Source organism: Stegodyphus dumicola, chromosome 1, assembly GCF_044657685.1.
Source record: "Stegodyphus dumicola isolate Sdum_Otavi_A_Nest chromosome 1, ASM4465768v1".
Classification (NCBI taxonomy): domain Eukaryota; kingdom Metazoa; phylum Arthropoda; class Arachnida; order Araneae; family Eresidae; genus Stegodyphus; species Stegodyphus dumicola.
In genome coordinates, this window is record NC_140768.1 from 22,137,455 (window position 1) to 22,148,018 (window position 10,564).

General features: G+C 30.7%; 1 protein-coding gene across 3 annotated transcripts in view; it reads left to right on the plus strand.

Moving 5' to 3' along the window:
- The window catches only part of LOC118205547 (U11/U12 small nuclear ribonucleoprotein 35 kDa protein-like), a 28,306-nt gene extending 18,314 nt beyond the window's left edge, over positions 1 to 9,992 (plus strand). For all 3 annotated transcript variants that reach the window (XM_035377830.2, XM_035377831.2, XM_035377832.2), the window contains exons 4-5: positions 3,835 to 4,048; positions 9,407 to 9,992. In XM_035377830.2, the coding sequence (XP_035233721.1) occupies positions 3,835 to 4,048; positions 9,407 to 9,618 (426 nt within the window). In that variant the 3' untranslated portion in view covers positions 9,619 to 9,992. The remainder of the gene's footprint in view (positions 1 to 3,834; positions 4,049 to 9,406) is intronic.
- Positions 9,993 to 10,564: the final 572 nt, after the last annotated feature.

Consider the following 10,564-nt stretch of genomic DNA (forward strand, 5'->3'; position numbering starts at 1 on the left):
GTGGTGGAATCAGACCATAGGTTGAAGTCGGGCAAACTGAGAGCCTTGATAATAGAATTTGCAAGTCTAGAATCTATACAACAGGCCATTAATTCTAACCGAGGATTGCTTAAAGGTTTCAAAGGTGATACTCTAGACTTCGCCCGTACAAGATTTATTTTACTTCAGAATTAAATACTGATCGGACAAAGACGCACGCTGCATAAGCCCCCTTGCAAGCATCCACAAATACATGTAGTTCAGACGTGTCATTAATAAACAAGTATTGAGGCAAAGTAACATCTTTCAAAACATTAAGTTCTTTAAACCAATTCAAAAATGTATTTACATCATTTGGAGACAATTCATCATCCCCTGCAATTTTCACTTTCCACATTTTTTGCAACAGCAAGTTTCGGAAGCAATGTAGTTGGCGTTAATAAACCAATAGGATCAAAAACTGTCTGCACAATTGCCAACTCTTTGTGATTTTTGTATCACAGGTTGTTGATTTTTGTATCTGTATTTGTGCAGCACCTCAGTGTATCATTATCCAAATTCCAAATTACCTCCAAAACGGAAGTATCCCCTGGATGATTGTCAACATTTGTACCAGCCACATTGCTTTCAAAGCCGCGCAAGTTGAAACATCCATTTGACATGATTAATTTGGAATGTTCAATAAAAGTAAACTGTTCATCAATACTAAAAACACTAGATAAACAATTATCCACATAAAATAATGATTTCAATTTTTGAGCAACTTCACTATACTGCCGTGGACAGTTCTCTAATAGATGCATTATAGATGCCTTCAACAAGTAAGGGCTCGAAAAAACTCCAAACACAACTCTGCAATGCCTATAAATTAATTGTCCTTCATTGCATGTAGGGGGAAAAATCATCTCTATCTTTAGATGCGATGGATAACGTTAAGAAAGCCTTTTCAATATCGGCACGAACACCTATCAGATACATCCTAAAACAATCTATAATATCAGGTATTAATTCAATAAGATTCATTCGTTTACACAAACATTCATTCAAAGAGAGTTTCCCTTTCTCAGATGCAGAGGCGTCAAAAACAGGACGAATTTTCATGGTTTCACTTCCTAATTTGATTACAGGCTTATGTGGCAAATAATGACATTCATTATTCAGTTCGTTTTCTGGTATGCGTTCAATAATATTCAACCTTTCCCATTCCTTGAACACATTTTGATAATCATTGAAAAATTTACTACATTTGAGTTTATAGATCATCTTTTGATACCTTTTCCAGGATAATTCTTTATTATCGGTTAAATGTGTCATATCACATTTCCACGGAAGTTCTACTTCATATCTTCCTTCTGGAAGAATTTTCATTTTGTTCTCAAATTCAGATAAATTAAACTTTCTTTCATTTTAACAGTTTCGATTGGAGTGCATATTCCTATTATTTTGAGTTCCCATAACTCATTCAAAGGAACTCTCCTGACATGCATTGAAAATGTTTTCAAAATATTATCCTTTTCAACCGAATTTCGTTTTCCAAATACCGTCCACCCAAGTTTCGTTTCGACAGTTGTTACCCCTGACTGTAATTCAATAGAATTTCCCATCAATAATTTTCCTATAACATCTACTCCGATTAAAAGGTTAATTTCAATTTCCTTTCACAATGGATCAGAAAATTCGATTTCCTTTTTTTTTTAATTCATTTCAATTTTCTTTTAATTTCAAAACTACATGTGAACGTTCCTTTTAAATTGCTGACCTCGACCGAAAACACTTCATGTTGTTTAGGTTTTGTTTCATCCCACCCAAACAGTGCATGTATAACATGTAAATCCATAATGACTAAGTTTACCTAACTACCAAATTTAATTATTTATAACTAAATGCTTTCCCTTGAAAATTATCTCTGCATATTAAAGTGAGTTATTGAATTTCATTTATCCTTATTGTGGTCCAGTGGCATAGCTAGGATTCCAGTGCCCGGACACAATTGAAGAATTTGCGCCCCTTTCAGTGTGCCAAGAATGGAAAACATTTCATTAAAAAATTTCGTAACATCAATTTGGCGTCGCCTGGATGTTGCGCACAGGGACAGATGTCCCCCCTTGCCCCACCCTAGCTATCACTGCTGTGGTCCCAAAATAAAACACAAAAATGTAAAAATTCATGTAAAACTTATTCTTTTGCATCTAGTGAGACTTAAAATAATAGCAAACAACTTATCACCTCTAGTTCTTTAGTCGTTTATCGGAACCTTAAAGTACTATATTAACTAGGTTATTACCCCTGGAACTCTACACGAAGCTACAACACTAACTGTGTCAGACAGAGACCAACTTTCAAAACTTGCCAACAGTGCCTACATCAGGCCTTTCAGGTTTGTTCTAATCAGTAAGTCTTTCTCTCTAGGCAAGCAGCAGCGGTGCCAACATCCAGTCTTTTGTTATGAATCATGTGGATTATCATCTTACTTCTCGTTTTAACCTATGCCACTTGATATAAAGTCTGCCTGCTATTTACTAAACCTCTTGACTGATCAAGTATGTGACAAAATGAGAAATAAAAAGAAATCAACATAAAGCTAACTGTTAGTAAAACGTAAACAAAATGTCACTTATCTCCTTTCAAATATATCCAACTATTATGAGTGTAAAATATTTAATGCTACTTGATAAATTTCATAAAGTTTATTTTATTCTCATACTTATTAATAATTATGTTAATTAAGTCATGTTTTATAATAATGCATCCTACTTATGGATCTATTTTATTTTTAGGGTGGTATTACAAAAGTGAAATTCAGGAATAGATAATAATTTGAATTGAATTTACTCAGTTCCCATTTGCTCATAGGTCCTTAATATTTTTCACTAATGGTCCTTAAAAGTACTTAATTTCTGTGTGCAAAAATGTGTATGAACCCTGTTGAATATTAATTTCTGAATCTTATTCTATTATAGGATTAAATTTTATTGTTATATGAAGAACAACTGAATATTTTTGTTTTAGTTTCATTTTAAAAGGGAAGCAAATGTTTCAAAATAGAGTAGTCATCAATATAATTTAACTTTCCTCTCTTATGCTTAATCTTTAATATGTGTAAAGCATACATGAAAAATGAACTGCATTCTTTGTTATGGCAAAATCTTAAGCTAATTAGAAGAAACATATAATTTTGCCATGCAAAGTCTTAGATTATAATAACATACTGAAAAATTCAATAGATGTGGTGAATTAATAAAGTGTCAAGAAACTGTTTGATAGTCTTAAATGTCTTTCTTAAAATGGGCATTATTGGGTTTCACACAGAAATTTTAAACTTTTCATGAATGTTGGAATCAATTTGTTTTTAAAATAAATTAGTTATTTCAAAATTTTTTGATTATGGGAAAGATTTAATATTGTATTTCTGAGGAAATTTCCATTTTCTTTTAGCATATATTTGAGAATGAAATGTGAAATTGTGAAATGGCATTTGGTTGTATAAATTATTTAGTGCTTTGAGATAAATACTAATTTGAAATGATTTTTAGCAACATTAGAATATGGATTTTGTATGAAAAATAGATATTTTATGGTTGTTCAAATGATTTTCCTGTTTAAATGCTTCTAAATTTAAACAAATCTTTTTAATTAATTCACCTTAAAATGATTCATTAAAAAGTCTTTTTTATAATTAGGCAAATTTATTTTTTGATGAATGTAATATATTTATTTTTTAATTTTGTTATCCTTGTAAATTTGTCATAGAGATTTTAATTTATTCATAAAATTAAGTTGTAAGTTATAGCATAAGTGAATTAATTATATTTTTAACTTTGTGTACTATATCTTATGCGATGAAAATATTTTTAGGTGTTTTCATGTTGTGGTAAAATAAAAAACTTCCGTCTTGTTCGAGATATAATAACAGGCTTTTCACGAGGATATGCCTTTGTTGAATATTATGACAAGTATGATGCTGTTAAAGCACAGAGGGAATTGGACAAAACTGTGATTGATGACAAGGAGATTCTTGTGGATGCAGAATGTGAGAGACTGTTGCCAGGTTGGATACCCAGACGTCTTGGTAATAAAATGTTTCATATTTCCTTCTGTAAAATTTGGGTTATTTTAATTATGGTTGAATTTTGGTTATGTAATATTACTAGATTTTAGCACATGTAAAATCTATTTTATATAAGTTAGGCTAACTTGTATTAATTGCCAGTGTTTGTCTCAAAATCATAATGAGATGCACATGCAAAAGATTTCATATCTGTCCATGAAAATTGATTTTAAATCTTGCTTTCTGAAGTGACCCATTAAAATGAATTTTTTATATCTGCAAAATTATGAACAAATAACTTCAGATTTTGTTATAATTAAAGATATTCTGAATTAATTATAACAAAATGTAATTTTATTGGCATAGGTTCATTTAAAACAGCTGGATATAAAATTTAGCAAAACACATACTTCGTATTATAAAATGATATAAATCATTCAAATATTTATAAATACGTGAGAGAGCTTTATTGTTATGTTTTTGTTTGCTATAAAGTATTTACCCAACTTTGGGGAAGGAAAGGAGCTAAAATAACTTATATCTTGAAATAAAGGACAAAAATGATTTGTATTCTTTTTAACAGTACCTAATTTAGAGACAATACAGAATTTAGAGACAGTATATAATTCAGAGATGATAAAATTTTCAACACAAATATTTTATGTTTTTCTATATTTTAATGAAAATTTTTTCAGAATATGCGTTATTTAAATTATAAAAAAAAATCACTGTTTTTTGTGTTTTAAAATAAAAATTACTTTGGTGTTAATTTTAAGTAATCTCTGTTTTTCAAATTTATTTGAAGCTGTTCTATTATTTTGAATAATTTATCTATCTTTTAAAGCTCTTTTACAATAGTGGTTGAATTCATTAATATTCACAGTATTTTTATACACACCTAAAATAAATAGTATGTTTTTATGATATATGTATATATATATATATATACTAGAAAGCCTGGTGGTCAAACGAAATGACCGCTGTTCTAGATATTATGAATTGTAATTAAAATGATTTGTGCATTTGTGTCAGCTAATTTAAACTGAGTTACACAGGGCAGGCGGTGAGGATGCCCCTTTACTTACTGCCCCATGGGGTTTCCCCCTTCTACTTGCTTAATTGCTTAAAGTAGAAGGCAATGAAGGGAAAACCACTGGCAGTACATTTCTTAAGAGCCACCGCTAGCTCAGTCAATAAAGGTGATTTAAATAATGAAATGTTATTTCACATGTCACAGATCTCTTTGTACACAACATTTCTTGTGTAGATCTTTGCATCATTTTTAAGCTCGCCTTGCAGAGGACCATCCATTGTTTTTAATTTTACGTCCGTTCTTTCACGAACTCTTGAACAGGCAATATAAAGTTGACTGTGTCCAAATGCAGGCTCAGGTAAAAAAATGCCAACACTTAAGCGTTTGGCCCTGAGACTTATGGATGGTCATAGCAAAGCCAAGTTTTACAGGAAACTGTCTACGCCTCAATTGAAACGGCAACTTCATCCCATTGGCTAGTACAGTTACGCAAGCAATCAATAAATTATCAGCGACAAACAGACACTTAAGCCGCATATATATATGGAGAGAAGTAACTTCATCTCCTCTGAAACAGCTCCCGGGCTTAGCGAAGCACTCCGTTGGATTCCGCATGTCCGTGGCACGCCATTTTGACAATTCCTGTCTTCTTGGAACTTTAATTAGCCAGGATATTAATTAAAAACTAATTTTCCCTACATTTTCCACTTTCTTTCTTGGGTTTTCCCTATTACAGGGACTTGGTTATGTGCAAAATTCTTTTTTCTCGAATATCTACAGAACGGTGCCGAGTTGAAATTCGAGACGCGTATCCTTGGATTTCAAAAAATTCTCCGAATCCATCGATACCGTTCTCATCTTCGTACGACTTTAATCGGCTGAGATATTAATTAAAAACTGCAGAAACGTTAATTTCCGAGTGGCAACAATAAACTATCAGCGACACACACTTTAGCTGCTTATATATATATAAAGATATATATATTACTCATTCATTAAAAAAGTGTGCAGCTATGATTTTATGTCTAATTCTCATTAATTATACTTTCTGCTTTTGGCTGTTACTTCAGGCAATATTTATTTATTTTTTTTAAACAGCATGTCTTGATTATATGTAGTCTTTTAATATTCAATTAATAACTTTTTCATATCATGACAAATTCCTTATAAGAACAATTATTTAATCTTTCAAAACATACTGAACAGATAAAGTCATAAAATCTTAAAATGAAATAAGAGTTCTAAATTTACATAAAATAAGCCAGTTAAATAGATTGAAAGTGAGAGACTGACAACCCATCAGTACCCATTGAATTCTAGCAATTGAATCCAAAGGGGCATTAAAAGTAAATTTGGAGATTCTGAAATGTTGATCTCGTTTTTAATGATTTTAAGTTTTTTTTTTTTGGAGGTGAAATGTGCAGGAGAGCTGTCTCTCATGAAACTTGTGTTGATATATGACTATCTTATTTCACAGCCAGTCACTGTAAAAACATATTAGCAAAGAGATAAAAATGAAAGATATAATAATGGATGTTTTCTGTTTTATAAAGAAAGAATGAGTACATTGTTTGTTATTACAAATTTAGCTTAGGATTTATAAATCCTTTAAAAATAACATCAAGCACAAAACTAAGGTGATATATTTTATATTAACCCCTTTGAGCCGGGTAGCGAAAACGCGCGCTTATCGCGGAGGCCGGCAGTGTCTTACGTGAGCGTCTCTCCAGAGCCAGGGGCTTTTTTGCTACTAAGCCTAAATCCATGAAATTTCCGAAGTATCAACGCATTGTTTAATAATGCTCTATAGAGTATTTAAACGGCTTGTGCTTTATAGATATTTTTATATATATACTTTAATTACTTTATTTCTTGTTTAAATGCATATTTTACACATTTTATTTTAATTACTCACCATTTTATGACTTTTAACATTATACATCTGAAAATTAAATATATTACTTAAAATTCTCTTTTCGTATGAAATATTTGAAAACAGGGATCTACACACAGTCCTACGTTACATTCCTTGCACTTGTAATAACTCATTTGCCGTTTTGGAGGATTTTTCCGGGAATGTGAACAAACGAAGCATCGTCCTCTCATTTTCTTATCAGTCTCTTCTGAACAAAGTTTTGGAAAATGTCTTTCAGTTAATCTTTCAAAATCAATATCAGAATTTCAGAATCACTATCTGAAATATTTTACATCATTTCTGCTATTTCATGCTCTGTTAAACATTTTCTACGCTTCAACATTGCAACGGTAAAAACAGAAAGAATTCACATCTAACAAGATCTAATTATTTTCTAAAAACTGAACTGCAAACCGAAATACTCGACGCTTTAGCGCATATAAAACTTCTACTTACAATAAACAACTACCACGTGCGAATAAAGTGCGATTTAAAGAGACGTCATAAATCACGCCATTCGGAAACATTTAGTTCCCCATTTGTTTATATAATCAAAAACACATGTATGTGAGTCATGCTTCTCTCATTTTGAGTAGAAGGTCTAATGTACATGTATCTGAAACCATATGGACATACAGTGTCATCTTGTGGCAGAAATTATAGTTTCTAAAACACTGGCATAAATACGTGACAGTCGGTAGTAAACGGGAAAATGCTCTGGCACGCCTGCGTGTCGGCCGGGAGGTGAGTGTGTTCGTTGCTGGCACGTAGACGTGACAGTCAGCGAGAAGGGGTTAAAAAACATTTTCAGCTTCAGGAATTCTTAGAATACCTATCTTTGAAACGTTTTTGAATTCTTACTCCTTTGTATTTTGCATTGAATACAGTACTTTTTTTGCTGTAGTGCTTTATTATCTGTTCTTCAAAACAGATTTTAAGCAAGCTTTACAGCAAAATGGTAAATAGTTCATTCATTCATTTTTTAGAAATCCGAAAAGACAATTATAAAATTTACAAAAAATAATGAAATAAAATTATGCACACAGTCACTGGCTTTCATTTTATAGGTAGGATATTTGAGAAATATAGCTAAAGGCTTTATTTAGTTAGAAGTCAATTTTAGACATGTATAATTCCAAAATATCTTTAAAAAATTGCAGGATTTTACAGAAATAGTCCGAGTACAGAGAGTTTAAAAGAAATTTTGAATTTCCTATAGAGTTGAAATTCGGAATAACTAGTGTACTGCTAATTTGTTATTCTGAGTTTCTACTCTGTAGGTAATTCGAAATTTGTAAACTGATATGGTGTGCCCGTTCACACATTCAAAGATCCTTTTTGCACTTTTATGCTTTTAAATTATTTTCTGTTGTTTTATTATTCAAATATAGATGTAATAGCAAATAGATTCATATGAATGTACTTGTAGTTGACATATGAAATAATATTGTTTTCCTCTATGCCAACTTCAGGATAACTTGTAACTGGATAAACAGTACTCACTCATTCTGTGCATTCATGAAAAACTCCTGCACATGCAATATGTTATTTTCCATATTATTCGATTATTATTAGGCTTACAAAAGTCACTGAATAAGAATTTGAGCAGTCTATATTGATAACATTTCCCAAATGAATAGACCTCCTCTCCCCAAAAAAGTTTTGCATTCTAAACGTTTAGTTATTATATCTATGTTTTAAGAAATAAATTATTCATTTCAATACACCAGATGTATTACGTAGTCCGTTCCTTCCACTGAGCACCTAAACAATGGTAGTGAACATATTAATAGAGTATTCATTATGCTTTTATTTAAAAACCAAAAGTTCCAGATTTTATATACCATACTTATTCCTTTATGTACAGCACTGTTAGAAATATTCAGCAATACGAGTTCTTGTTACTGATTTAAATTCAACACTTTTGAGAACAAATTTAGGAAGCAGGTACTAAGCAAAAATTTAATCATTTGTTTCAGGCAAACAAGCATTCTGTCCTCTTTTTACAAACATCTTTGTCATATCTCGTTTCTGTGAATTTTTTCGTAAAGAACTTTTAAAAAATTAATTAAGATATAAATATTTTGTTAATTGGAATTTTTTTTCAAATGAATCTTTGCAAACAGTTAGCTTTAATTTTCAGAACTCTCTCCTCTGATAGTGATATACTTCTATTAAAAAATTCTTCTCCTCCCAGTATTAAAAATAATTGCTTAGGAGTCTAGAATTATATTCAGTCAAATAGATGTAACTGTATTTCAGCTGTAATTCCTTTTTTGAGGCCCTTTTTAATAGTGAGCAAAAACTTAAAACTGTTTAAAACTGGGTACTATTTTTTTAAATAACCCAATATTTTTATTTGAGAAAATGTTTTTAAAAGTATTTTTTATTGTATTATTATATTTAGTAATGCAGTTATTGTTTTTGATAGGTGGCGGTTTAAGTGGGAAAAAGGAGTCTGGTCAGTTGCGTTTTGGTGGTAAAGAAAGACCTTTCAAAAAACCTATTTTGCCATTTAATATGCGAGACAGAAAAGAGGAAATTGATAATAGGAATTCATACAAAGAAAAAAATTTGTATTATTCTAGGTACAGATACTCTGACAGACATGCGCCATACAAGAAAAGTAGACATCATGACTAACTCTTATTGTATATCAATGTACTGTCCAGCTTTTGGACAGGAAAGAGCTTGATTTGAGAATAGTCTTCTGTGAAGAACTTAGAAAACAAGACGATGAGTGAGGCATTCGTCGTCATTCAGAGATAGGTACTGCTGGTGTCAAACTACTGTGATATTATAAAACTGTTATGTACTGGATTTGAGCTTTTTAGCAGCATTCTTGAAGCAGTTTTCTTATGGTAAAGGAAATCGAGAGCTGCTAAAATTCATCATCTGCATGGCCACCAGTCTTAGTTTTTCTGGCAACTGAGAGTATTTCCATGCACAAAAAATAAAATGTATAATTCATGATAATGTTTTTGTATAGAGTAATAAAATATTATAATTTATTGTTATTTTTTTAATGTGAAATTTTTGTTGAAATATGAAATATAGAGGTATTTTAAAAGCAGAATTTCATCTCATGTAGATTAAATTTTGCATCATTTCTTTTAGCTTTATTAAATTTAATTCTTAATTTAAATTATTTATAAAATTAGTAAGGTAATTTTTATAAATGTAGCACATAAATTATGATAGCTTGCTTCCCTCCCAATTCGTAATATAATTTCATATTCTTTTCCCATTGCTTCACTTTGCCATTTAATTATATTAAATTTATTTGTTATTAGTTTGACCTGTGCGAGTAATTCACATGAAAATTTTAAATCCTTTAGCACTTATTATAGATGTGACTTGAGTGACTTTAAAATTTTTGTTGAAAAGCTATGAGAGAACATATACTGTTTTGAAACTTGATGAACTTCCCAAAACTGCTAAAATAAGAAATATTCAAATTTTCACTTTTAAAGCAAGAAATACTGAGATTTTAATTATTATCAATTAAAAATATTATTTTGGATCGTTTTTCTCAAAGTAATATGTGTTAAGCTGTTGATCTTTATATAGGTTAATTCGTCTTATGCAT